Source organism: Platichthys flesus, chromosome 11, assembly GCF_949316205.1.
Source record: "Platichthys flesus chromosome 11, fPlaFle2.1, whole genome shotgun sequence".
Taxonomy (NCBI): domain Eukaryota; kingdom Metazoa; phylum Chordata; class Actinopteri; order Pleuronectiformes; family Pleuronectidae; genus Platichthys; species Platichthys flesus.
In genome coordinates, this window is record NC_084955.1 from 20,480,814 (window position 1) to 20,508,642 (window position 27,829).

The 27,829-nt window shown below is 40.9% G+C and overlaps 2 protein-coding genes across 7 annotated transcripts; both read right to left on the reverse strand.

Moving 5' to 3' along the window:
- Window positions 1-383: 383 nt before the first annotated feature.
- sh3d21 (SH3 domain containing 21) lies at window positions 384-10,680 on the reverse strand. Of its 2 annotated transcripts, none has more exons than XM_062399806.1 (17): window positions 10,500-10,680; window positions 9,731-9,888; window positions 9,575-9,629; window positions 8,604-8,713; window positions 8,063-8,153; window positions 7,925-7,986; window positions 7,803-7,842; window positions 7,216-7,310; window positions 6,746-6,847; window positions 6,328-6,379; window positions 4,465-4,509; window positions 4,253-4,370; window positions 3,256-3,421; window positions 2,489-2,569; window positions 2,154-2,350; window positions 1,454-1,517; window positions 384-1,340 (listed from the first exon to the last, which is right to left on the reverse strand). In XM_062399806.1, exons 1-17 carry the CDS (start codon window positions 10,501-10,503, stop codon window positions 1,308-1,310), a joined length of 1,473 nt encoding a protein of 490 aa, XP_062255790.1. In that variant the 5' UTR covers window positions 10,504-10,680; the 3' UTR covers window positions 384-1,307. The 2 variants fall into 2 exon arrangements, with proteins under 2 accessions (XP_062255790.1, XP_062255789.1); XM_062399805.1 differs by having other exon boundaries at window positions 3,256-3,424; window positions 10,500-10,677.
- Window positions 10,681-12,138: 1,458 nt separating this feature from the next.
- thrap3a (thyroid hormone receptor associated protein 3a) lies at window positions 12,139-26,995 on the reverse strand. Of its 5 annotated transcripts, XM_062398808.1 has the most exons (11): window positions 26,815-26,991; window positions 21,750-21,894; window positions 17,619-18,512; window positions 16,551-17,240; window positions 16,223-16,395; window positions 15,744-15,855; window positions 15,357-15,441; window positions 14,297-14,478; window positions 14,020-14,197; window positions 13,720-13,863; window positions 12,139-13,598 (listed from the first exon to the last, which is right to left on the reverse strand). In XM_062398808.1, the coding sequence occupies exons 2-11, from the start codon at window positions 21,869-21,871 to the stop codon at window positions 13,359-13,361; spliced, it is 2,820 nt and encodes a 939-aa protein (XP_062254792.1). In that variant the 5' UTR covers window positions 21,872-21,894; window positions 26,815-26,991; the 3' UTR covers window positions 12,139-13,358. The 5 variants fall into 5 exon arrangements, with proteins under 5 accessions (XP_062254792.1, XP_062254795.1, XP_062254794.1 ...); XM_062398811.1 differs by lacking the exon at window positions 13,720-13,863 and having other exon boundaries at window positions 26,815-26,993; XM_062398810.1 differs by lacking the exons at window positions 21,750-21,894; window positions 26,815-26,991 and adding an exon at window positions 20,283-20,394.
- Between the last annotated feature and the right edge of the window lie 834 nt (window positions 26,996-27,829).

The following is a 27,829-nucleotide window of genomic DNA, read 5'->3' on the forward strand; positions in this document are numbered from 1 at the left end:
ACACTTGTGTTTGCGTATCTTTACTGCAGGAAGATTGATTTTCATAAAAGTCAATAAGTCAGAAATTTACGACATATAATCTGACCCTTTGTCTGTTTATCTTCATGTATTTCACCCCTTGTCCAAAATGGAATGTGCCCTTGGTCGCCATTATTCAACACCATTTTTAAAAATAGTATGTTCCCATGGCAGTTTCAGGAGCATCGGGTCCCTGATGAGCTCCAGATGTTGTCCAGATGTGCTCCATAGTGGGCAACTCTACTCGGCTTAGACAGGAACACACCACCACTACTAACACCTTTCAGAGCCAAAACCAAATCTCTGTGCCAGATTCTGAAGACGGTGGGATCCAAATGTGGTTGAGTTAAATGTCTCTCTCCAAGAATGCTGCAAAGAATTCCTCTTTATTTTTAATATACACATGTTCACATTAATTGCAATGAGTCATTATTTCAGTGAGTCAGTTTTTCTGAGTTACATTGGAATTCCTTTCCACTTAACTGCAGAAAAGCATTGCACCACAAATGTCATATGAATCCTGCTGTTTTTTAAGATTGTCCGTTAACATCAGTCATGTTCCCCAAACCTAAATGTCAACATGACTATACCAAAGAATTAATTCAAATTTTAGTTTTCTAATGGGAATTTAATAGCACCAGTTTACGTCCATTAATCCAACATTCACTGAAAAGTTTTAATGGTTCTCTTTATGTAGAATAATTGACATATAGTGCCCCTCAGTGGATTTATGCAGCATTACATTCTTATATGGAAATTCACCTCCAGGTTTTTACCTTTGGTAATTCAGTTATAAACATTCAGATGACAAAGCTCCTCACTCAAAATTACTTTTTAGTTCTTTGAAAAAGACAAAACAATATTTTCTCCTATTTACAGCTGCATATATTACACATTCTAATGGGGAATCATGTAAAATGTGAAAAGTACAGTAAAACCTAGGAATGTGATAGAGGTGACAGTTGTAATAAAACAATATAAAACATTAATTTGCAACCAAGCATAACCCGCCTTACACCAATGTTTCTAATTTTCAACATTCAAATAACTTGAACAGTTCTGTATATAATTTAAAAGTCTTTTGGAGGATCAAGCTTGTCCGGTCCAGTCCAGGATCTTCCTCCTATGTCCAAATATACTTTCTAATGTAGCCCTGGTTTACAGGAAGAGCTCGCTCGTCTTCTTCCTCTCAGCTCCACGTCAGAAAACTGCTCAAATTGTTTTAATTATCAGTTCCAGGGCTTGTACGGAACAGTGTCAGACGGCCTGCCCAGTCACAGTGTGTGCAATTAATGCTTCATCTTCAAACTGTTGACTTCCTCCTGTTTAGAAAATACATTTTAAACAATTAAACATTTCAGTCATGAATTCTGTGTTCTGCCATATTTAGCAGGCAGGATGAATGCATGCAAAACTCAAGACATGCTTCACCAACCTGCAGCATCAGTTGTTTGCTTCTCTCTTTCCGCAGTTCTTCTTTCACTTCCTGCATGTCTTGCCTGATCAAAAGAGGCAGAGATGAAAACAGGAGTCTGCAGACACTCGTGTCTAAATAGGTCACCCACACTGTCAAATGAATAAATATCCATAGAAAGACTTTGGAAGTAATTAAGTTTGTAGTGGATCTTTAATACTATAAATGCCCTGCAGTTAAAAAAGACATTTGTTTAATTTTCTTAAAATGAATGCACTGTTAAGTGTCATTTCTAATATATGACTGTTTGACTTTAACAGTCCATGTCTCAGACTCAACAAACTATACACAATCTGCTATCATTCTGAGGAATGCAGTATTGTCTCAGAACTAGCTCGCCAAAATATTTGAAGCATCTTTGAGAACTGCGGCTGACATGATGAAAAAAAACATGTTCACATATAATTAATATCCAAATGTTTCCTAATGTGTGCGCTTATGGAAGTTGGGTTTTCAGAATACTTGACCCTGTCACATGTTGACTCTCCAATAAGAAGTCATGTGTCTACAGGGGCACATATGAGTCCATTTTTTCTGGAAGGTTTTGATTGGTAACTTCCTGTGTGTCCACAAACATCATAAATCCAACTGTAATGGTATAAATAATACCTTGAGGCTCGGGTTTCACATATGCCCACACTCCAGAAGAGTGTTCACTTACTCGTGTCGTGTCTGCAGCAGCTCCAGAGCCACTCTCAGCTCTCTGATCTCGGCATCCAGGCTTTCCACGGTTGGCTTTTCTATATCGGACACAGATTTTCGGTCCACGACTACTTTGGGTGGTGCTGGTCGAGCAGGAGTCGGTGTCTTAGGGCGAGGCTCAGGCTTTGCAGGTGATGGCAAGAGATTTTCCGTACCCTGCATTAAATATTTGGAAGATGTTGCACAGATCAAGGAACTTGAATAATGATCATACTTTCTGAACCAGTGTTAAAGAATAAAATAAGATACAAACACTTGTACTGCAGTGCACTCAGAAATCAGACCATCACACACCTTTTGCAGGCCGGGTAATTTCTCTGGTTGGAACTTTGTTGGCAGCAGTTCTGAATCTGTCTGGTCAGTGGCACCCTGAGTCTGTGGAAGACAATACAAAGCAACTTTAATGACATCCATTCCAAACTATGCCAGTTCAGTTTTATACCACTTTAACTATCCCTTGGGTATTAAAGTACAAACCATAAAAGGATTCTTAAATGTTCCTCCGAACGACTCTTGATAGCCTGGAAATCAGGCCCGAACTTGTTGCCATCATTATAAAATTGGAATGTAGGCAGCTCATGAGAACCTGGGGTGTGTCTATCGCCAGTGCCTTTTCTCTTGCTCAAACAAATCTCTTGGTTGTGTTGCAGGCTGATCTACAAAAAGGGCGAATGCAGAATTTCTTATCTCTTCCTTTTTTACGATAACCTTGGTCGTATGGCTGTTGAACCCTCGTGCAAAAGGGGCGAGTCAAGGAAATGAGTCTAGTCTAGAACACATTTACAACCTTTGACATAGTTTGGAAAACACATTCTGTTGTGCTAGAAATAACCTGACGAGGAAACTTTGCTCCATGTGGAAAATGAAATGTGCCAAAAAAAAAATTCTGGACCTTTTCAAAGAAATCACATGTTGTGCATTTACCAAGAAAGCTGGCAGAAGATGAAGCAGAGAGAGGCCTCATTATTGCTTTATTAATCTCAGGCTGCAAAGGTCAACAGTTTGTTTGCACATTAGCAACATGTAGTGATCGATAAATGATGTCACTAAACTGGACGTACTTGCATGTGGGTGACCTGGCCCGTCGGTGGTCTCCTCTGAGGGGGCTTGGCTCTGTTTGCCGTTGGGTGGCTAAGCTTATCGGTCTCCACATCCAGTCCTTCAAACTGGTTGGTTTCTTTCTCCTCTGCTGGTTTTGGTGAAGGAGGAGCCACATGGCCATTTGTTCTACTGAAAGGAAGAGTAAAATGTTTTTAGCTTTAAATACCAACCTTTGAGAGATGTTCTACTCCTGTATGCAGACTGTGGTTCACATTTTCAAGTAAGAAAAAACTACTTAAGTGAGCTTTGTAAACTCTGATGGGTTGAGGTGCAAAACATGGCACCTAAAGTATTGAAGTCTTTATGCCTCATTTTCTCTTTATGTTTCACATTCAGAGCACACACACACCACACACACACACACAACTAAATTTAACCTTTACATGCTGGGTTTTAACTGATGTTTGGCATGTCAATAATTAGCCCGGAAGAGTGAGTTTATATAACATTTAGAAGGATTTTTAAAGGAACTGGAAACGCTCCTAAACATATTTGCTTGGAAACAATTTTCAGTAAAGGTTGTTCTTCATTGGCAGCCCCCTCATGACAGGGCCATTTTTGTTTTCTCAGTTGTGTGTTTTTGTGTGTGTGTTTTGCTCAGGAAACAGGAAATAGGCTGCTCTCGTCTGTTTAGGCCCGAATCTGACTCATCCTAGAGTTTCCACTGAGCCATTAAAAGGTCGGGCATCCTGGCATTCTTCTTTAAGGACACCATGGCAACTGGTGGCGGCGACCAAAACCTTGAACATCTAAAGGCTCCAGTGGCCGGTGCCAGACCAAAGAGGAGAAAGTGTTCCTGACATTTTCCAAAAGGCTCTTAGCTTTGGAAAGGTTGCAGATGAATCACTATTCATGTCACTGAATTGGAGCAGGACGTAATTACCCAGGAAGCTCTAGGTGGTTATGTGTGCAGATTAGTAATGCAGGAGAACATCGGAATAGTTTGACAGCACTCACTTGGGTGAAACCTTGGCGGGTTTGTCTTTGACTGGAGGTGGACTGGGCTTGTTGAACGATGGCAACTTGACTTTGGTCGGAGGATTGCTTCTCAGGTCCTTGGTCTCTGGTTTATCATCTGTGAAGCAACGTCATCAAATGATTCCCCAACTGTATTTTCATATTGAAGATGTCCCAGTAATTTTATAATAAGAAGTCATTGGCGTTTCTACCGTTTGTCTTCACTGGACCAACTTTCTCCATCGCTGAAACCTTCCCTGGAAACAAAAACAGCAGTGAATTACCTCAAGGCAAAAACAGTTGCATTTAGTATTCACCTCACACACAATGGAGCAGTGACCGGGATTTCGTCAGACAGATATTGTCCCTTTGAGTCCATCAGCCATCTGGAAAGCGTTTCTTTAAGTCTGCACTTTCATGTTCCTCTCAGTCTGCCGGACATTTCCCTGCTGCCCTTGCTTGTCGTCAGGTTGAATACAGAGCAGGTTGTTGCTATTAAAGAACATGCGCGCTCAGCAAATTTGTCTTTGATAATTAACGTTAGCTGTCGCATCTCATGGAGGTGGGGCTTCTCCTGAGCTGAGTGGACACAGGGACACCCCCTTTTTCCATTCAGCATACGTTGACTTCGCCACCCCTTTAACTGTATTATAGGTTTCCTTGATGTTATTTGCTAATGGTCCTTTGATGAAATTGTAATCTAGTTTAAGAGCATTTGCCAAGGGAAGCCAAGATCACTGCAGCAGAGTAGGGCAGCTGTATCCAGTACATCTGTAGTAACAGTTTCCTGAGGGGCTCAACAAATTCACCAGGGACCGGCACTCACAATAACAAAGCAAATGAGACAGTTTGCTTTGGAGACTAAGAGAACAGATGCTTAAATTATGAAGCCTCGTTGAACTGAGACATCCCTGTCTGCCATGCAGGTCAAGTACTCGGTCACAGATATGGTTGAGGAACACGTCTACAGTCCTGCTAAATAAATAAAAATCTAAGAAGTGAAACTGCTCGAATGCAGCGTCCTGAAGAAAACAAGTCACAGGACTCTGGGAGCAATAACGGACCAAAGGAGAACATGAGACGCCTACCTTGACTGTTCAGAGCACGTGTAACATTCCCTCTCAACAAACAGCCCACACAGCACTAGTAGCTCAAGTGTTGCTTCTTGTGTTGGTTGTGAAAATCTCTGCGACAGAGCTCTCCTCCTCCGCTGCCCCCCCCCCCCCACTACACCTCCACCCCCTTGTTTCCTCCAAGACTCTTTAACTGTGCCACATTACCAGACTAACCATCCCCCTGTTTCACTATAGACTGAGACTTCCTGTGAGAATTAGTGAATTAGTGATACTGTGTGGAAAACAAATGCTGTAAGGAGCAATTATTATATATATAATATATAATACAGTTATTACAGGTGGCAGCTCTGGTTTGGGCCATAGCACCATTTTTTTATGCTTGTTTAACCACAAATGTTTTCATGAGTTAGCATTTTATATTTTCAGTCAAGAGACATTTTTGTTGTTGTTTTTTGTACAAAAGTTTGCTTAATTTGCAAAACTGTCGGCGCACCTCAGCTGAAGCTCGAACCGTAGCCCACATCCTGTTTTGTGCAGGCGGCACGTGTAATTTCTACCTATTCTTGTTTCATAAGCTGTTAATGTGCAGTCAGTATTTTTTAAGATTCTGAACTAAAAACAATATATTTATTCAAAGTTGGTAATAAAAGTATTTAGGCCAAATTGTTTTTCTGATGTTCTGTGGATCCTGGTGTAAAATTATGTTTTCAAATTGTGTGTTGATTCAGTAAGCACACAAGAAAATAAATAGGATAATTAACCAAATGTCTGTAACACAGACATTGATCAGGTGACCAATTTTATACCACGTGCCAAAAAGTGCTCAGCCAGTAATGCTGCCAATATCTCCAACTACTAAAATAACAGGACATCCCTGTCAGAACACTGGCAGAACTGCACCACAACCAAAAATCATGAGCCAGCACCTTTAAAACATGAGATCTCACCCAGCATATGTTCCCGAGCTGCTGTATTTCATCAATCACACCGTCCTCTTACCTGTGAGTTTCTTGCTGATGCTGCGTGCAGGAGGTTGACTTGTGGTCCCAGGCTAGAGGAGCAGAAATGGAAAAACTCAACAGGCTGGCGAGTTTGCTCCCTTGTGCATTGAAGGCATCGCTATACGCTCTCTTTCCACTGCAGGAATTTTCAGTGAGTAATTCCAAAACAGAGGATATTTAAAAGAAGCCTGAGTCACTGTGAACTGGCTGGACGGTAAAAACAAGTAGCTGAAGTCAGCTGTCTGTAAGCTGAAGATAAACACACATTAGCTACTTTGCAGTACTAAGACTTAAAAATAAAAATAATTAAAGAGAAGTGTAGCTCAAATCATTTTATAAATAGCAGCAAACTGCCTCAGTGTGACACCTCTGAACACATCGAAGGTCCAATTTCAAATGGTGCCTGATTCACTCACTTTCAGACTGTCCATTGGCGGTATCACCATGACGAAGTTATCAGGGAAGAGGCCATGGCGTCCGTTTATCTCTCCCTCCCACCAGCCTTCATCTTCTGTTTCCTTCAAATGGAGATTAAAGGGTCACATTAGAAACTCAAACAAACCACTGTCCTCTGGGACGTGAAATGTCTGCACAAGAGGTTAGCACACGGTCAGGCGAAACATGGCTGCCTTGTTATCAACTTGAGATGTTTCTTTTTCGTGACGCCTAGCTATTCCGGACACCAGATTTGTGTCACTTAAACATGTCTTGTGCACACAATTTCTCTGGAGGCGACACAACTGGTTAAGCCGGACTGAAAATGACATAACACACCGGCAGCTGCCTTTGTAAGAAAAGAAGTCGCACCTGGAGGCGGCTGTCAAGAGCATGACATCAAGAGAAAGAACATGACAGGTCAGAAAATATCAACCAAATGTGCTTGAACCTTCCTCAGCAGCACGACAATGTCTCCCTTTTTCATATCCAACTCATCCTCTGCAACGGCCTTGTAGTCAAACATGGCTTGGCAGCACTCAACCACTGAGGAGACACAGTAGAAGAGATAACACGTTAAGTAACCTCAAGAAACTTTCGGCATTGTTTTTGTGTGATGTGAAAAGACGACTTCACCGATGATGACTAATCTTATCAGCCTTACCATCACATGACTAACAAATAGATGAAGTTGCAAGAGGTCCTGATGAACTGGAGATAAAGGTTTTAAACGCCTGATCGTTGAAGGATACTTGAATCTTCTCTGCAGTGATTAATCAAGACTGGTTACGTGTACTTGAAGTATTTACTCCACCCATTACCATTCAGCTAAAAGTGTGGAAAATACCATGAGTATCATGTTGACAGTGTCAGGAAATAAATAAACCTGTTTGGTTGCCTCTAATTAGAAAATTAGAAACCATTTCTAATGTGAGAACATCTCCGGGGTGTTTGGGTTAGTATAGATCATAACTCTTCTATAAGACTGATCTAATCTGAATTTGAGTAGTTTTCACTTTAGAAAAAATCTACATTTACCTTGTTTCCCTTTCCTCCTCAGACTTGCTTTTTGAGTTATCTTAATTGGGAGAAAAACAAAATTAAGTAGAAGGGAATTGGTCTTGTGTGTCTTTCTGGACAGTTATTTCTGCGGTACGTACCTCTTTAGTGAACACTGCATCTGTGAGTTTGGGTCTTGACTTCCCCTCAATGTGCTTGGATTCTTCAAAAGGAGTAGAGATAATTATGAATTAAGCAGTTTCTTTAATGGTTAGATTAAATGTTAAAGCTTTACATACCTTTAGGGGAAACAAAGATTTCTTTGACAAAATTTGAAGGAAATGCTCCCACTTTGCCGTTCTTTAGCCCCATCCACCATCCATCTTCAATCTGTCATGTAGAACATATCAGAGGGAAATGGAAAGAAGATACATGAGAGAAAATAGTATTAAAGACAAAATAAGCATTGTTTGTTATACAGAACACTGTCATCCTGTTTACAGTCCAGAGATTACAATCAAGTTGTTAGATCTCTGATTACTTGAACAAGTAAACTTCTAGTTTGTCTGAGAAAATGTTGTGAGCTTGGTGGATAAAGACAAAGAGAGTGTTGTACTCAAACTTATTTGTAAAACGTTCGTTATTTACTCAGGGAAGCCTGGCTGTGAAAACAACAACACCCCAATTTTCATATAATAGTCAGGATTTGGCCATTGAGCAGCTTCAGGAAGCATCAAGAAAAATTCCTTTGCTCCGGGTGAATCCACAGGCTGCTGCTGTGACACTGTTTGGTTCCATGAGTTCAAATATGAAAGTATCAGCAGCGATAAGCGACTCTACCTCTTTTATGATCTCAATAGTCTCGCCAACAACCAGCTCCAGCTCATCTTCATTGACGGCGCTGTAGGCAAACACCGCCTCGCATTTCCTCGTCTGTTTTATCTTCTTTGCTGAAAACACAAAGAAACACCAGCCCCATCAATAGACACAAGTAAAGTTCATAATCCTCCGGTAATGCTGATGGAGAAAATCAAAGCACTCAGTGTTTATTGACACTTTTATCATGTCTAATTCCTCAAAGGCCCTGTGTTGGTCCTGATACCCTCTATTTTCACACATTATAATTAGGCTTTGTGTGGCGAGGATGTGGTTAACAAACAGTTACAGTCTGCTTACTTGCTATATATACTGCATGAACCACACTGGCCCCAATGTTAAACGCTTGTGATTTTAGACCAGTTAAAACAGAAAAAAACCCGACCTTGTTTGAATAACATTGTCGGATATTTTCACCGTCTATTTTTAGGTGTCGTTAAAGCTGAGATAAGGAGGCTGTGTAGCATTAAATGTAACTGTTGTTATCTCTGAATCTTATCATGTTTAAAACGATTGATAAAACATGCATTTATGTTCATTTGTTAAATTCAACTTATTTGAAATGCTTTTGTATTTGTGTCATGGTTTGATTTATTGTATTTATTATTAAACTGCAAAATATCTAGCCTTGATTACTTTTACTTGTCGGAAGAGTTAGATAAATGAGTTAGAAAAAGATTTTCTCCCCAATATCAGCCTGCAAATAAACAATATTACTCAGGCTAGAATTAACACATCTCTCAATAAAATGATGAGGTTAACAGAGAGGGTAACACCATTGTGAATCAATAGTATTTGTTTTTTGTAACAGATATCAGGCGACAAGCCCTTCACCTTTTCTGGTCAAAGTGTGTGCATAGCTACTTTCTGCTTTGTAAGCTGATAACAGTGAAGAAAAATAAAGAGTGCTTAGAATTAAGACTTAGCAATCTTACTTCTAAGGCTTCGTGGTTCCCTCTTGCTGTCACCCATCAAATAGATTGGCACCTCCTGTAACGAAAAACCAAAACAAGGCATATTGTAACATGTGGATAGACACAGACACACAAAGACACCTTGTACAGTTACAGTACAATGGTGTTTTAACCTACCTTGACAAAGTTAGCAGGGAAGATGCCCCGCTTTCCTCGCAGCTCCCCCTCCAGCCATCCCTCCTCGCCGGCCTTGGTGACGTTCTTGACCACATCCCCTGCCCTCATTGTGATCTCGTCTCCCATGGTGCCCTCGAAGTCTATCAGCACCAGCACCTCTACAGTAGAGCAGGAAATGGGGCAGAAAATTAGATACATTGCACAAAGGCTGGCTACTTGCGTCCCAAGTTGATGTGGCCTGACATTTCCAAAGCAATGGAAGCTCGCCAAGGGATACAGGCTTCGAGTGAAAGTGGATTATTGCAGATAAAACGTAAATGTATTCTTTTGTGGGTAATCATTCTTTCTATAAGTAGACGTATGTATCTTCCATTCCATTATTCTTCTGCAGTATAGTGAACTTTAAAGAACAAAAAGACCCCGACAGAGCAGTTAACAAAAAGGCTAACAAGTGCTGACATGAAAAGATCCCTGGATGGAGACAATATTTGTTTATAGTAATTAACATTTCTCAGCAAACACACATGCATGCAATCAATCTATGTCAAGCTGCTATTCAGTGGTATTCATACACTTCTACTTTATTCTTATTTATATGTCAAATCAAAGTAGTTTTAATCAATTCAACAGCATTTTCAAAACACGCAGATTAACCTCAATGTTGCTGTTTTCTGTGTTTTATCCTCTAATTCCAACAAACTGTGAAGCTAAGTCAAACGCTTAGAAAGAAATTCCACATGCACAAGAAAACACTAAATTGCAGACTCACCCATGGTATATTCCGTTTGTTCTTCCTCTAATCTGAAAACGTAATTCCTTCACAAAGCAGCTGTAAATTCTTGAAGTCGAAGGAGAGCTGAAGAGTCTAGTTGTGTTGTCTCACCCCGAGAGATACGACAGCCAAGGCCCTTCTTCCTACTTGTCAAACATTAACATTGAGCAACTTTTCCTGAGGCTAGTCATGGCAAGTCAACAGCAAGGAGTAGGAAGGGTCACACAGCCGAGAGAGAGAGAGAGACGCACAGAGAGAGAGAGAGAGAAAGAGGGAGGGAGGGAGGGAGAGACTAAGACAGATAAACAGGTAAGACAGGTTCGTAAGTGGGACTCAAATAGGAGTATGAATATATTTCCTCTGCAGTAGCAAAACAATAAAAGAACACAAACGTCAGCATTCACAAACAGAACAATGACACTTAACACAATCCAGGTCTTTTGTACTCTTTCATTTACTCTTCTCACTTTGGCTTGAGAAAGCTACAGATTCAATATAACTCTACGTTTTAGTACCTTATTTATGTTTATTGGAGGGAGTTTGTTTGAGTGTGCCTCTTCTGTTGTCTGTATGTGCTGCCCTTAAGGTGAAGTGGCTGGCAATTTATAGAAAGCAGAAACCGCCTTATGCAACACTGGATTTCACAAGCCTAAAGAGAGACATTTCCTGTCCATTAAATTTTAATTTGCTCCCTTTCTTTGGTGTGTTTTTCTTATTTTCCATTATAAATAATAAAATAAATAGAGGCTGTGGTTGTTACAGCTCACACCCTGTCCGTACTAAAGTTACAGTACAATGTGTTGGTCACCAGATATGGAGATCGACTGTGCTCACGTACTTCCTCATTTTCCTCTGATGAATATTGACATATTTGTCACGTCATTCATGCTTTCAGTAGAGTGATGAATAGACCCTTTGTCTTCTATGGATTTTGTCCTGCACTGTATTTCCAGTTTATGGTTAAACTAGTTATTATATAATCAGTAGTTTTTCTCCTTTTCCGTCCGTGGGTTTGACCTGTCAAGAGGCCAATGTAAGATATAATAAAAACGTCATTACAACATTGCAGAGTGCACTTCAATGCACTCTGCAATCGATTTAATGCTAGTAAAGGTTTGGACACTGCCCACGTGAAGCCTTTATGGACAGGAGAATATCTGATGAGTCTGTACTTTTGAATCCAGAAATGTGTAAGAGAGTGGACGTCTCTGTTCAGGGTGGACATGCATGTGACTTTTGATTTGATGACCTGGGTCTGGAGTGATCGTCAGGCATCGACAAAAACAACCTTGATTGTGGAAAACAGTCTGACTCATTATTATTATGACTCCGCATGAAGGAAGTAATCTTGGCTGCCTGTTTGATATAGCAGTAATAAATCCAGGCTGAGTCACTGTACTCATGACCTGGTTTCTCCACCAAGGAGGTTGTCGCCGATGTTATCATGTTTAGGTGACTAATGTCTGTGAGTGTCTGCGATTTGGTGCAGTTTAGTAGTTTTCTACCCATGGGCATTAATAAAGCTGCTTCCAACTTCTTATGATCTTTTCCACACAACATTAAGTCAAGAAAAATTCTCATAACATCTGTAATGTGGCTCGTAAGAGAACAACAAAAAACACACCGAGGCAAGGAATCAAAGAAATCAGTGTCTCTTTAATTTACAATCTCTGAGAAAAAAGATGACAACAATACCTAATTAAAAAGAGCATTATTTCCGAGGCAGACAAGTTTTAAACAAGTGAACAAGAATTTCTATCTGACGGCCTGTGTTGTACAAATAAGACCACAGCACCCATGGTAAGGCACAAGTTGTGCAATTCAATTTTATTGGCTAATGAGTGGACATGATTGCCATGTAAACTGCTCCGTATTTGTCTTACAAACTATTCGCTGAATTCTAGATCTGTTCTATTGTACCACTGTCATTTTTGCACACAATTTACACAACTGGGTAAAGAAGAAAAGTTTGCAATAAGCCAACAAAAATCACATAAAAATCTATTCCAATAACAACACATTCTCCTTGACATTATTAAATCACAATCCTGTGTAGCAAGTTCCAAAAACAGCAAATAATGTCTCTGGAGGAAAACTTAAATCAATATAAATATTGTGAACTGATTAGTGGTACTGATGATCAAGCGCACAGTCACTGTAAAGGGTAGAAATCTCAGATAGCAGAAATGTTTAATGATAAATGTGTAGTACAGTAGACCTGTCGGATGTAGCATGATGAAAGACTATAGAGCTAAACCTTTGACCCGGTACAGTTTGGTCCCACCGTCAAATCGGGTCGTCTGTCGAGTGCTGAGTCAGCTTAACAGTGAATTTTTTGTTGTTAACATAAACTACAGTGTATTTATTGCTGTCATTGTAATCCACACAAGATACCACTCAAAACAACATGCCTGCTTTTTTTTCAACACAAATCTTTAGTGAATTGAATTAGATAGCAATGCATTTACTGGAAGGAACTAGTCAATGTATTTCTACAATGCATTAATCTTGTAATCTACTCAAGATAACATTTCTTAATTTTCACCAATATGTGGCACAAGTTGATATGATCTACATTGCATTGATTATCAAGCTGATGCACAGAAAATATCGGTTTTATAAAAAGAAAGGTACATGTAGTACTAAGCAATTTTCATGAGAAACAGCATTTCACCCTTCAAACAGTGCTACTTCTAGTTACAAGCTGTATTTAATGTAGGGAAAGGTTGTGTCCAAGTGAAGAACATATCCTACGATAGGACCTTAAAACATTTGAATCTGTGGTAGATAAAATGACTGTCAGATCCTGCAAGAACACAGAAGACTGTTAACATTTTCAGCAGACTGCTTCAAGGCTCAATTATTATCTCCATCTATATCTCCACCATTATGGTCCTGCCCAGTTTCTTCTCCCTGAGGACCACCTTTCCCTCCATTGACCTGGAGCTTGTCATGGGCCCATCTGGGGTTATTGGTGCTGGAACCGCCGGTTGCATTGCGGATAATGAAACGTGCCCTTCCACGAGAGAAGCTTCCTCGCCCTCGCCCTTGATTGTCCATCCACTTGCAGTCCGTCTCCTCATCTCTGTCGTCGTGCTGTGACGAACAAACAAAACGGATGGAGGGGTGTCAAGCTAAGGACAAACCTGAGCTACATCTGACTAAATTACACCATGTGCTTAATAGGAGGCATGGATAGGTAGGAGATTGATCCTACCAGATAGTATTGTTTGCTTTTAGGTGTGTACTCTGGTTCCCAGCCTTCAGTTTTTTGTTGTGCTACCATGTTTATGGCATTACTATGTGAAGTGTTCCCTTGACTAGTGCCTCTGTTCCAGCCCCTTCCCCGAATTCGTACTTGCTGTAATAAGAGAAAAAAGAAAAGGAACTGAAATTAAGCAAAACCTTTGAGGGCACAAACTGTGAAAGTCTAATGTACAGTGTACAGTGACACAACTATTCCTCGAAACTATGATCTTTCAAGAGTTGATCTCTTTAAAACATCGTCTAAACTCACAAATCCATGTGGCCTTCCTCTTTCGGACCCCGGTAACTCCCCTTGGCCCAGCTGGGCTCTATTAAAGCCTTCATCTTTGGGATCAGACTCGTTAAGGGGCAAATCTCCTTTGTGTTGGGATTTTCTTGATGAGGAAGACGAGGACGAACGTGATCGAGAGCGCTTCTTCTTACTTTTCCTAAAATCAGAGAGGGTAGATGCAATGTCCTTCATGTCCAACTGTTTATTGTACAATGTATTTAACCCCGGAAAAATTGTGTTGGGCAATTGCACATACCCTGATCTCTTGGGGCATTTGGAGAACTTTTCCACAGATCTCTCTCGGCTAGAATTTGGGGAATCTCCCAAATCTCGTCCCCGATCTTGATTATTATCTCTCTCATGGGTGGAAAATATTTTACGGCGCTCAATATCCAAACGAAGGTCCATTGGGTCACCCTTTAATTTTCCCCCACCATCCTGAGCAAATCAAAACAGAACACATCGTAGTCCACAGACTTTGGATTAGCACAAGGATGCTATCAGTCTGCTCTCGGCCAAGTTGGCTTTTAAACTAAATGATGTCAATGGAAAATAGGGATAGACCCGGGATACAGCCAGTTCCCATGAATAAAACTCAGGAATGTTTGCATGTTTTAGTAAGACTAAGAAGCTATTCTCTTAAGTATTTGGAGAACAGTTTTCTTCCTTAAAGATGGCTGTTTAAATATGGTGGGATGCTGCGAAACCAATCTTATATGCTGTGGGAAATAGTTGGTGTACATGCACTTTACAGGTTTTTGGCTATACATGCAAAGCCACCAGTATTGAATGGTGAAGAACAAGAAGATACTGTTTTCTATGATCAAGTTTACTGAATGAAAATCTTAGTTATGCTTCATGTTACAAGAGGTTGACCATGCATGTCCATGTGCATCTAAACAGAAACACTCTGAAGGTCTACTCAAAAGTTTTAGCATGTAAGTACACTTTGAAGCACATAGTACTTTTTGAAGGATAATTCTGTTCCTGATGAAATACTTACGAAGATAATTGTTTAGAGTCCTCTGAACAGCTTTGGCACAGTGGCTTCCATTTTTGACCTTATTTGATTCGTAAGCCTTGGTCAGGCTTGTGCCCACAGTATAACCAATTCACCATGTGTGAAGGCGATATAACAAACAACCAAGTCAAAGTGCCTTGTTTTGCATTTTGCATTTCTTAGACTTTGAGCCTCTTCCTTCAAGCAAAGCCACAGGCTTTAAGAGAGTGCAGTCTAAAGGCATCTGGCTCGCTCACTCTTTCTTGCTGTTGTTTGTTTTTTCCAACATACTTCATACTGCAAATTGTTCAGTCACCTTGTAAGTGCCATCGTCTGAGCTTTTCATCGCCTCAAACAGTTGAGAGTGTTTCTTAAAAGCACTTGTAGAAACATCAATTCTTCTGTGAGAGAGAAACACAGTGAAAACAACCAAATTAAATGAACGTAGTATCAGGTACAGAGTACAGGTGCCACAACAACAACAAACCGTGAGTTGCATAGAGCTGTGAAGCCAACACCAAAGGAAAAGAAACACACTGGTGAGGAAATAAAACCGTCTCCACCAAGCACAAGAACAAATAAGTGAAGGTAGTTTGTGGATTTTCAGGTAGCAAAGGTGAGAGAAATACCTGAAAGCTGTTAAAAGAGGTGGTGAAGCCACAGCACACTGAAGGTGAGAGGGTCACTCAAGAGGCGACTCTACCTGTGTATCTCTGGGCTTTTTCTTGGCTTCGTCATTTCCTTTTCGGCGGCTCGTCTGTGGTACATGGTGAACCGATCGTTAAGAGTCATACCAGACGATGGAAAGTGCTGCGCTGTAAAGGTAAACGTCATAAAGAACAGCCATGATTACATTTTGATTTATTTATAAGATCGTTAATGATTAGGTTGGATATGGATTAATTGTGATGAAGTACCCTGATTTGTCATTTTAAAATTCAAAGCATTAACCAAAAGCAGACATACCTGATGGTCTCTGTCTCCATTAACAGTTTGCAAATGTTTTTACATTTACTCCACATTTCCCTCCCCTATGGTTCTTTTTTATATCTCTCTCAATACAATGCCGCTTTTTCAAAATTCAATTGTGATGTTGCTTTTCACAGATTTGAACATTCAAACTCAGTTTAGATGAATGTACATTGTGAATAATACTCATGACTAGAGACAGAGGGGCCTCACCTTTAATGTGGTGAACGATGGTGACTATGTGCTGAGCAAACAGCTCAGAGGGACTCCTGGACACCTGAGCAGCCTGAACGTGCTGAAAGATTGAGCGAAACTCCTGATCCTTCTTTGAGGCCTGCACGAGATCCTGAGACAACAGTCGCTCCTCAGCTAACATGTCTGAAGAGCTGAAAGTGACAAAAAGTGAAGTGTTTTGTCTGCGGCACAAAATAGGTGTTGGATTGGATAAAACAACCTTTTATTCTGACATAATCTTTTGATTGTTTTCAACTCACTGTTGAAAGACTGAATATAGGACAAGAAACTATAGTAAGTTGCTCACCTTAGCAGACCCTCTCCAGGAAAATCCATTTTGATATTACATTTCGCTTCCTGTTTTCTTGAGGACACGAAAGACGAGTCCTCTCCCCTGACCATGAACATCTCCCTGTCAGAGTTCCTCCTGGGCGGAAGTGTAGGAGATGTTACAGAGGGAGATTTAGCCATCTTTCTGGCTTTACAATTCATGTCTGGGGACAGTTCGTCAAGTTTCCCTGCCAAATCCCTCTTGGCGAGGGCGGCTGCAAAGGCCGAGGCCTTATCTTGCTTTCGACTAAGATATATCTCCTCTGCCATGGCGTCGAGCTCACTGTTAGCCACCTGTGAATAGGTCACGTTCTTCCATTTGCCAAAGCACTCTTCAAACAGCTCTCGGGCTGATGGACGGACCTGACTATTCAGCTTAGGGGACTCATCCCCATTGTTCCAGTCTTTTTGGAGTGGCTTTGAATGAGGCTTGATAACCATCTCCTCCTCTTCCTCCCCATCAGCAGACAGAAAGGGAGAACTTTTCAGGAAGCTGTTCAGGGACAACACTTTCCCATCCCCTTTGTACTTCCTTGACACAGAGTCAGTGTTAATGGCTGGTGCTTTGCCATTTACTGTCCCCTGATCCATATCCACATCATTCGTCTCTGCGTTCTTGCCGTTTTCCAAAGAAGATGCAGCTTTCTTATTTTGCTCCTCGAGAAACCTAAACAATGACAAAGAGATGAAGAGCTGCATCCAAAAACTATTTAGAGAGACAACTAAATAAATTAGATTAGCAGCTTAAGACAGCACTGAAAAAGTCATGTCTGATAAAGTTACATGCATAGTGAATTAAAAACTATGTTTGTGAAGACAACTAAAGTTTCTTTCAAATCTGTCCAAATCCCTGAAAATATTTTTTGACTGTTAATACAATCTAAACTTGACCACCCAAAACGAGAGATTTGTGTGATCAAAAAAGGCTTGTGAAAGCAATAAACTATAACTCCCAACATGGTATTTGTATATCTGCAAAGCTTGCATGGTTTTCTAAAACAATGTCAGAAGTGATCTTAGAGAAGAAAAGTAAAATCAGCCTTACTTTCTGAAAGCAACGGAGATTGCAGATTTATCTCCATCCAGGTATTCCTCAGTGGAGAAGAAGTCAAAGCTGGAAAGCATTGGATTCAGACCTTCATGTGAGCTTTTTTTAGCAGAGGATGAACTACACACCGTCTGCCACGAGGGGGCACCATTTCTGTTGTCATTTGTGTTCTTAGAGGTGGCAGACTGGTTTGTCGTTTGGCTGCTCTGACCAGCATTAACAGCAGAACTAGTCAGAGGACAGGCTTTCTTTGGACTGCTGCTGCAGTCTGTCAGGCCCTGCCAGCTCCCCTCAGTTCTCTCACTGCCTGCACCTTCTTTGGCATCTCCTGCCAACGCCCTGATAAGCTCCACCGGACCCCCATCCTCCCCTCCTCCCTTCTGGACATCCTTTGAGGCCGAGGTCTCCTCTTTCACATCTTTGGAGTTCTGATTAGCCAGCAGCAAGGCTGGCCTGCATTTGGGAGAGGATGAGTGCGAGGAGGAAGACGAATGCTGAGAAAGTCTGGATAAAGGCGAGGAGGATCGGTCAGAGCGGTGAGAGTGGCCATGAGTGGGGCTCTCTGGGCGTTTCTGGAAATTGTGTGATCGCCCTCGCCCTCGAGAATAGTTTTGCTGCTGTTGTTGGTTTTGAGGGTGCTGCTTGTAGTTCTTCCAGTTTGGGCGGAAGTTGTTGTTGTTGTTGTAGCCGCCGCCGCCACCCCTACCACCGCGCTGGAAGCGACCACGTGGGAAGTACCCTCGCCCTCTGCCCCTGAAATTGTACGGCCTCCGGAAGCCGCGGTGGTAGCCCCGGAACTCCCGGTTGTTCTGGTATTCTCTTGGGTATTTCTTGTCTCGGTTATAAGATGGAGAACGAGATCTTGACCTTGACCGTGACCGAGACCTTGAGCTATGAAATAAAGGAGACAAAGAAAAAACGCTTAACTAATTTCAGTAAGGATATAACAGTTGGTTCTGGACTCAAAACAGAAACCTCCACAGCACTGAATGTAATACGATACACCACTATAATACACTTTTCAAAAAAACAGCCTAAAGTAATCAGTTACATTATATATGTATTAACTAGATTCACTGCTGTTAGACAATACAGTACAACTTCAAAACAGGGATGAATATTTAAATAAGCATCAGTTTGTACATGATTGAACCTGGTCTGTATATAAAAGCTTTGGTTTTTGCTAAAGTAAACATAGAATGATCTGAGTAATAAAATAAATCATAACATGGCTGAACCAAAAAAAAAAGACAAATGTTTGTGTGGGAAAATAACGTTTATAAAGACAAACTATACTATTGCACTTTTACTACACCACTATAAACCAGGCTCTTCAGTCTTTTTGAGCGAACACTGAATATGCAACCACTGGCCACATGGCTTCACATACTTTACCAGTCCAAAGTTTTAGAGCACCCCCATTATTTCCATCCAGTCGTGTGATTAACCTTAAATGGTTCAAAGGAAAGCAGTCGCCCACACATTTCCTGTAACTATGGAAGTAAATGAAGCCTTGAAAGAAAATGTAAACAATTTCTACACGTGCCCCAGATTTTGTCGATTTCTTCAAAACCTGCTGTACAAAGACAGTGTTGGAACAAACTACTCCCTGTGGTGCATAATCTGCATAAAATGATTTTGATGGTTGCTTCAGAACACGGACGAGATGGAATTCTCTCCGGAGCTGGTTTGGCTGTGAACTGAACAGAAGTTCCTGTTACCTACAAGTGCAACACCTTTGTGTGAACTTCTGCAAAAATGTTAGAACAAACTTTTCAAACAATGGTCCATTGTAGAGGGAGCATCACACCTGATTTCAGCTGCTGAATGAGTCAAAAATGTAGATACACTTTAGGATTTAAGATTCTATAATTCAATAAAAATGTATATGCTTGAAGTACATCAAGCTGTCACGCAGTATAAACGTTACGACTGAAAAAAAAAACTGACAAGTGTATGGAAAAAGAAACATACGGTCCAAAAATCTGAAACCAATTTCCCCATTCATGAAACTTTCCCAAACCACGAAAGGAATGATGAACAGAATACATATGGCTGCTTTGTCCAGCAACCACAGACCACTTTGAATTGGTAAAACACGCTGCATGTTAGTATAGAACATGTGGGCCTCCATGCTGAGAGAAACTCCCAGAGGAGCAGTGCTGAGCGAGGCTGCAGGTTCAGACTGGTCCACATGATGTCTCTGCTGAGCTGCTCATGGAAAAGAAAGCTTTGTGTCCTATTCAAGGCGAAACGTGGTCCCCACAGTGTAACTCCGACACAGTGTAACTCCGACACAGTGGGTTCTCTACTTTACATTAGTGATATCATCAGACAAACTTCTATGTTTAAACTTAAACACATTTCAACATCTACAATTGTACACTGCCTTCACTGACATCAGCCTGTTTCATTCTCTCCATACAACTCTGTCTTCAGCAACTTTTTCAGGAACTGTCAATAAACAAAAAAGTAACTGCTCTGTCAATGACAACTCAATACAATATGAGTACTTGCTGAAGCTTAAATGCCAAAATATACGTGCAAAGCTAACAAATCATCGCACAACTACATCCTAAACACAGAGAGCAACGCAGCCACACTTCATGCAAACACACAATAAAGCCTCAAACGAAAGGTTGGATAAAGCACAGCACTCACCTAGTGCGTTTTTTCATTGGAATACAGAATGATTAAAGAAGGCAGCGCACTGAGCAGCACTGCACACTCACAGCGCGAGCTACAGACACTGCAGCTCCTCTGGCCAGCTCTGGTAAAGCGGGGAGTCACATGCACCAAATGAGAAGGGGGAAAAAAAAATCAGCTTGAATCCTTTTGACTCTATGTTTGCCAGTGAGAAGAGATGTTCGACCAGTTCAGGGAGGATTCATAAAAAAAAGAATTGGACACTTTACAAGTCTGACTAAGCCACCGTAAATACTCATTTAGAGATTTACTTTTGTTATGCCGAATATAAAACTCCTGAGTGATGTGTTTTTCTGAACTCTTATTTTAAGTGTGATAAATCAATGGGGAAAGCACACACTGAGCTGAAGCAATGAAGTGTTAATTATATAGGGATGTTGACAGGGACAAAATGTTTCTCTCTTTTTAATTGTCAGACCTGTCAACACTGGACCTTTGGCCAAGAAAAATGTTGGAAATTGAATTATTTCTCTTCTCTAATGTTTATATGTCAATCAGTATTTATATAAAATGTATGCAATTGTGTGAATCTATGCTATAACAGTTCAACAGACATGTGACAGTGTGGATTCATTAGAAGCCTTCCATGTCTCTTCTCTATATCAATTTTAATAGGAGCTGTGGAGCTGCCAGGAAATGAGCTGCCCTGCCCTTTTACTGCCATGCCACTGCCATTCTGCCTGAAGCAGCAGAAGCATCAGAGCCTACAGATCAACAGTCAGTGAGTGTTTTTTTTATGTTTTTCTTAAGCAAACCGCAAATGCTGCTGATAGGCTTGATTAAATATCCCAAGTGTCACTGAGGTCAAGTGTTTATGCAAATGTTTTCTGAGGCAGTGCAAGCAACCTTTATTATTCAATAATATTCACTCAAACATCAATTAATTCACCAATGGGAGCTGAAATCTTTCTCAAACAACAATTTCCTCTGGATACAGAAGCTGAACCCAGATTTTTGGGTCAGACCCAAATCCATTAATAAATAAACTGCAGCAGCTTTCATATGAGAACCAAACTCTTAAAGTCCAGAACAAGACCAGGTTTTAGAGATGAAAAACAATGAATATTTGACATATTCCCACTGTCCAAAAAATAAACTGCAAGGAAATATGTATTTTTTTATTCTCAAAAGCAATGTGCCATCCTTCATTTAAGACCAATTAAATGCATTAGATAGAATTTGAATGGGAAAGATGCAAGCTGCAAGAAATAAAATCAATGTTGATGTCAAGCAGCTCTTCGTCAGCTGCACTGGCTGCTACTGTCTCATTTGTTCAGAACCAACTTTGTGGAATCTTAACAGTTACACTCGGCTGCAGACGAAGGCTCAGGACTGAGCTTTTCAAAGGACAATCAAGAAAAACAAAGACATACTGACAACAGATTTTACAGAGAGGAGGGTGGTTCATCGAATGGACTCTACCTGTAACGATGCTTCCTGGACCGGGACCTGGAGCAACTTCTGGAGCGGGAGGTGGAGCGGGATCTTGATCGGGACTTTGAGCGGCTCCGAGACCTCGAGGCAGATTTTATGGATCTGGACATCGTAGCAGCCAGTCCACCTCAAACTGTCACAAAAAAGAGTTGTATGTCCGAGTTAGGATTCAGGAAAAAAGATGGATTCAAACAGTAGTCCGTAAAAAAAAGAAAAAAAAGAAGAAGGCTACTCGGTCACCTTCTCAAGACACCGGCTGCACAAAATGAGTATTAATCATCTGTGTGAACAGCTGAATCAGCAATAAGCATTGAAAGCCAAACGAGTCAAAAATGCGTGAAAGAAAATATCCAGAAGAGATTAGCCATCCGAGATGCGCTGACTTCAAAGTCTGTCAGTCAAGAAGCCGAGCAGCTGTGATAAAGGAAGAAGGAAATCTGTGACAGTGTAGGGCATCCAAACAGAACCTGTTTTATTTAGTCACTGATCATTTGCATAGAGGGCAGTCTTCCGTCAGTCATCTGACTTCTCAACTGTCGAGTCAACTGTTTCCTTGAGTCAGTGCAGGAGACACCATAGCTGATTGTCCTGCACAGTAAATTAAAATCTATACAATAAGCCTTGCAGAAAATTTTGTCCTTTTAAGTTCCAGGCTTCACATGAAGACGAGACAAATCTAGCTTTAAGTCATATTTTTTAATGGAATTCAGGTTCTTGACATTATTACCCATATATATCTATATATCTATATAAATATGTGTGTAAAGCATTTGAACAAGAGGAAGTGAAAGATATGAACAGATAAATCTGTGTTCAGCATTTTCTTGAGGAAGTAATAAAATACCAGTTGACATTATAAAAATAATACTTGTTACTGTTGAACTCAACTCAACCTCTCCCCCCCCTCCCCCCTACTGTTGATTTAGATAATAAAAAATAGTTAATTTCCTCTAAAGCTGCCTCAGCATATTACATTGGCTTGTTTTTTAAGATCTGCTGTGAATCGGCTCCCAGAGATGCTCACCTCTGACTGTTTGCTCAGTGCACACATGCCTCCACTTCGTGACTCCTCCGAGGCTTCACTAGTACACTCCAATTTATCTCAACAGTAAGAGCATCTTATTCCTTCCAACATCTTTGTTTGTGACATGTGCACCTCGGAGACCAGTAAATGCCTGGGATCAAATCATTGATCTTTCATTATTGGAGTCGTCCTCTGGGACATTGGAAGGAGGAAATTGCCGACTGCACATGACAGGGATTTCAAAACTGGTGCACGCCATCACACGGAGGTCTCAGTGTGTATCCTCGCTACTATTTTGGAGAGGATTGAAATGGATCCATCTTCCACCACCTCCTCCCCATGCTCTGTGAACTTCCCACTCTCCTCATTTCTGGCAGCTTGTTGTTTTTGGCTTTCAGTGAATCATTTCCTGAAGGTCCAACCTCAACAGACCGCCAATACAGCTTACTGTGCAAATTTGGAAGTGTGGCATTCAGATGTGCCCCCTTTCCAGCATGTGGTGGCATGTGATTTAAAAGTCAAACGTTTTGACAGCTTGCCACTCTAAAAATATTAATATACTGCAAGAAGAAGTTGACATGGGAACTTGTGAGGAAATGTTTAACTGGTGTTATTCAGAATCTGTTGTAAAAGCTGTATGAAAATGTTAAAAGCCAACACATCTGTGTTTCAGACTCTTTCATATGGCTGAAAATAGTTTTCTGTGAAACTGTATACAAAAGGGCTTCCCCAACTAATGACACCGTTGATTTATGACTTCTGTATTCACTGCACACCCTAATTCGTAGCAATGTGCAGTATATCTACATGAAGGTGGAGCATTTGCCTCAGCCTCCAGCGCTCAGTATGGAAATGAGTCGGTAGATTTGAACAGTGGGATCCGTTTCGATAGCCTCGCTCTGAACGCTTGAGTCGATAGATAACCAGCTGCAGCTGTCGCTCCTCCACTCTGTGTGGTCGGCAGCATAATCACTGAGATTTCAGTCTTTCAGAAAGACTGTGGCAAGCTGGGCCTTTAATCACCTGCTACTAGAGCAGGGCAAGGGGACGCAGTTAGTGACACACATGCACACGATCGCAAAAACTCATCAGACTATACTGGTCAGGACTTTATGTTACACTTTATCACCTTTATCTGAGTCTAAACCTGAAAAAAAACAAAAAAAAAACACCACCCACTACCATCATTAAAGTGTCAACCAACACCAAAACATGTTTCCTATTTCAAAGTCTAACTTCCACCTTCAGTATTTCCCTCTCAGGGTTTTGATACTAACTGATTGTGCTATTGATGATATTTTTCCTGGTAGAGCCCGACTGATATGGATTTTTGAGGGGCCGATATTCAGGAGAAGAAAATGTCTGAGACCAATATATCAGAATATATATGTAAGAAAACAGCAATGATCTTTACTAGCTTCTGAATGGACATCCTTGCTAGCCTTTTAGAAAAATTCCGGAACAACAGGCAGGTCTTTAACAAAGCAGGATAGGAAACAGTTGGTGTAAAGAGCTGGAACAACAGGGATTGGTGACAGGAGAACTACTAATAGATGGAGTAGCACTAGTGACACAATTCAATTGATAAAAGTCCCCACATGGATACAAGTTCAATACAATGAATGCGCTCTTGATTTTCAGTTCACTGGCGGGTAGGCAGCAGCAGCTGTATAATCCCCATCAGCTGTTTATTTCATGTAACACCAAAAGCAGCTCAGATCAACAATGGCCCAGCAACTTGATACATAGCTCTTGATGTGTATGAGCAGAAACGCTTATGTCAATCAACTGCTCTATCATTAAGACTGGGATGCCGCAGTGGCAGCTGGAATCACATTTGCTATCTATATGTGCCCCTGCAGACGCCCCGCTTGGCCATTTCAGAAAAGCCACAGCAACTGTCACTGGCACAATCTTTTGGTTATTGAAATGTAGCGAGACACTTCACACACGGAGGCGGTTAATGGGAAGCAAAGTCCTGTGGCTTGCTCGTACGAGATAAAACCCACAGCTTCCTCATTTTTATATTGAATATAACCAAATTAAACTTCTGAATATCCTGCTTCATTCACTCATTTGGTCTTGGACTTGTTTCTTTTGAGCGAGCTACCGTCACTGATGATCTCATGCAGAGATTTCACTCCACATTGCTGTTTGCCATTTGGCTGCGATGACGGATGAGAGAACCATGCTCGGCTTTGAGCTTGACCTCAATTTCCACGACAACAGGATCCCAGTAGCATCTAACTGGCTAACCATTGCTAACTGAGTCAATTCAATACCACTGTATTATCAGCAGGGTAATCATGTAATTCTATTAGAAAATCTAGAACAGCAACATATAGAAGATAAAAACTAGAGCTTGACGGATATGGATGTTTGGGGTCCGATGCCGTTACCAATATTAGAGAATATAAAAGTTACAGACATATGATACATCAGCTCATATAAATATTTTAAAAGTTCTCTGTAATTCCTAAGATGATGTTATCAAACTTTAATGTCAAAGAAATATAAGTGAGGCTTGATATTTCACAACTAACTCAAACTTTTAAATATATGGAAACATAAATGCCGATGTAAATATGTTTGTGAAAGGCTCGTATCAGTGGTTTTTACTGGTTTAATCTGGTAATCAGTAAAAACTGCCCCTGCCTGGTGTCTACTGTGAACATGAGGCCACTTTTGCGTGTAAAAAATGTCTCAAAGCAGAGTCGCACTGAGACATCCTCCCACTGTCATGCTTCTCAGCTGTCTGTCATCGCCACTTTTGTCGAGACCGGTTGTGTACGAGTTGGAACTAAACAGATTAAGGTCCTCCCTATTTTGGTCCGCTGACAAATTTCGATTTATAAATTCTATATTTTCAATCTGTCTATGCGGTTGATGTTTGGGTCTTCTGCTGCGCTGCAGGATCTCATCAGCATAAAGCTGGACACACAGTCGGTGTCTTTGTTGGGGGTATTATGAGTGACAGGTTGTGTAAGCCCCAGCTAAGTGCCCACATGGTATCAATAAAGTTGCAAACAGTCTTGTTTCCCACTGCAGCACTGTGACATCGAAACAAGGAAAGTTCAAGTGATCAGTACATGGTCACAAACAAAGTGGCACAGGCAGGTCTGTGTTCCCAGTACGTGCCAGCTTGTTTTTTTTTCTGTGTGGCTACACCTTTTCCTTGTGTGTACTTTTCGTGTGGCTGGTGTTTGTTAAAGAGGATTGACCTCAACCCAGATCCTGTAGGCCAGCAGGACATTGGATGATAAGGTTCTCAAACGTTTTTCTGTTTTTTGGGGATAACAAGACCCCAGAAATAGATTCACATTGGTCCACAAAACCAACTAGATACACATTCACAGGAATGTCATGTCTAGGAGATTATACTTGTTGCTATATAAGACTTGTTTGGCTTAATTTGGTATTGTAGCTGTTTACAGTAGGCGGAGGGACAATTTACTAAAACTTGCAATCACAGCAGCAATTCTGCTAACCACCAAGAACAACAGCTCCACTGCAGCTGGGGAAATTAAACAACTGGTTTTCCTGAGGTCTCCTTGAAACCTCCATAGGTCCAAGGATCCACCAAAAAAATATTTTCAACGTATATTTAAAAAAATAATAATACTTGGAAGATATTTCTTCAGAGCTTCCAGTAAATTACTCAGTGGCGTTAAAATGAAAGCATGATACAACCAGGGGGTCGTGTCCTGGAGGGGCTGGACGCTCTCTGGCTCCTGGTGCGCAGCAAATGCGTACTGATGCACCGATCAAGTCAAGAAATAACAAATCTGCCCACATCACATCAGAATATATCATACCCATATTTTCTCTAACAGCTGATGTTGTCTCCAATTATATTTATGTCAGTGACTTTTTTCTTTCGCCATGGATCATCCCCGAGCTGCGCAACTTCCCCTTAACTCTCACTTTCCACTCTGCCGGCAATGGAAATACATTATTTCACAAACGCGTACATTCCTTGTCGCCCACAGGACGAAACGGAAAATGAAAGAATGAAACCAGTGAGCTCACCGCTGTGCGCTGTCGTTCGGTGTCTCCGCGTCACATTCAGCCACCGCCGCGTAATTCTACAGGAACGACTTAAAGATCTCCGGTCTTCAGTGTGTCTGGGCTCCTCAACTCGTTTCAATGGTGTGTGTCTGTCTGTGTGCGTGTGTGTCTATGTGTGCGTGTGTGTGTCTGCTGTAGTCTGCGGTGTTCAGGGAGAGGGGGGTGTGACTGCTCGGTGCCACTCAGAGGGTCATGTTTCTTTCCGCCTTCACCTCGGACTCTAAACACGCTCTGGTGTGCGTCACACTTCAGTTGACACTTTATTATAATAGGCATTATGTAATATGACAGGTCTGCTGCCCCATAATAACACATTTTTGTTATAGAAGACCAGAAAACTCACTGTGGTCAGTGTGTTCCTCCAGGGAGCTGCTCTAGTTTGTGTGTGTGTGTGGGTCACTCTCACTCGTGCATTTATATTTATTAATAAGTTATAATATTTTTTAGAAAATGTGTTAATACTTTTTTTTTTATGTCAATTCAGTTTATTGATCGTACTGATGGTGTTGTACTGAACTTTGTTTCTTCCCCTCCCCCCTCTGGTGCGTTTTAATATGTAGGACAAAAACATTTAGATTAACATTAACATATATTGTTTTAAGTGACCCAAATGCTTTAATGTGACACCAGCAATAAATATATAATGGGTTTTATTCAGCCCCAACACTGTGGAAATATGAAGGACTTTACAGCAGAGCGGTTGGATGAATGATTAAAGGTGTAATAAAGTGATCACATAGACAACTTATACATATAATGTTAATTCTGAATGCAAAACACCAATGAAATCCATTTCACTGCACAGGCCTAAGTACATGTTATCAAATAACTTCAAAACGATAGAGTGCAACCTCTGAAAAACTGTCTATTCAACTCTCAATACTTTACAAGTTACAAGTCATCTGTGTCATTTGATAGTGTGTGAATAAGTAAAGTACTTTTTTATATTGAAAATACTATGGGTGGATTACTCATG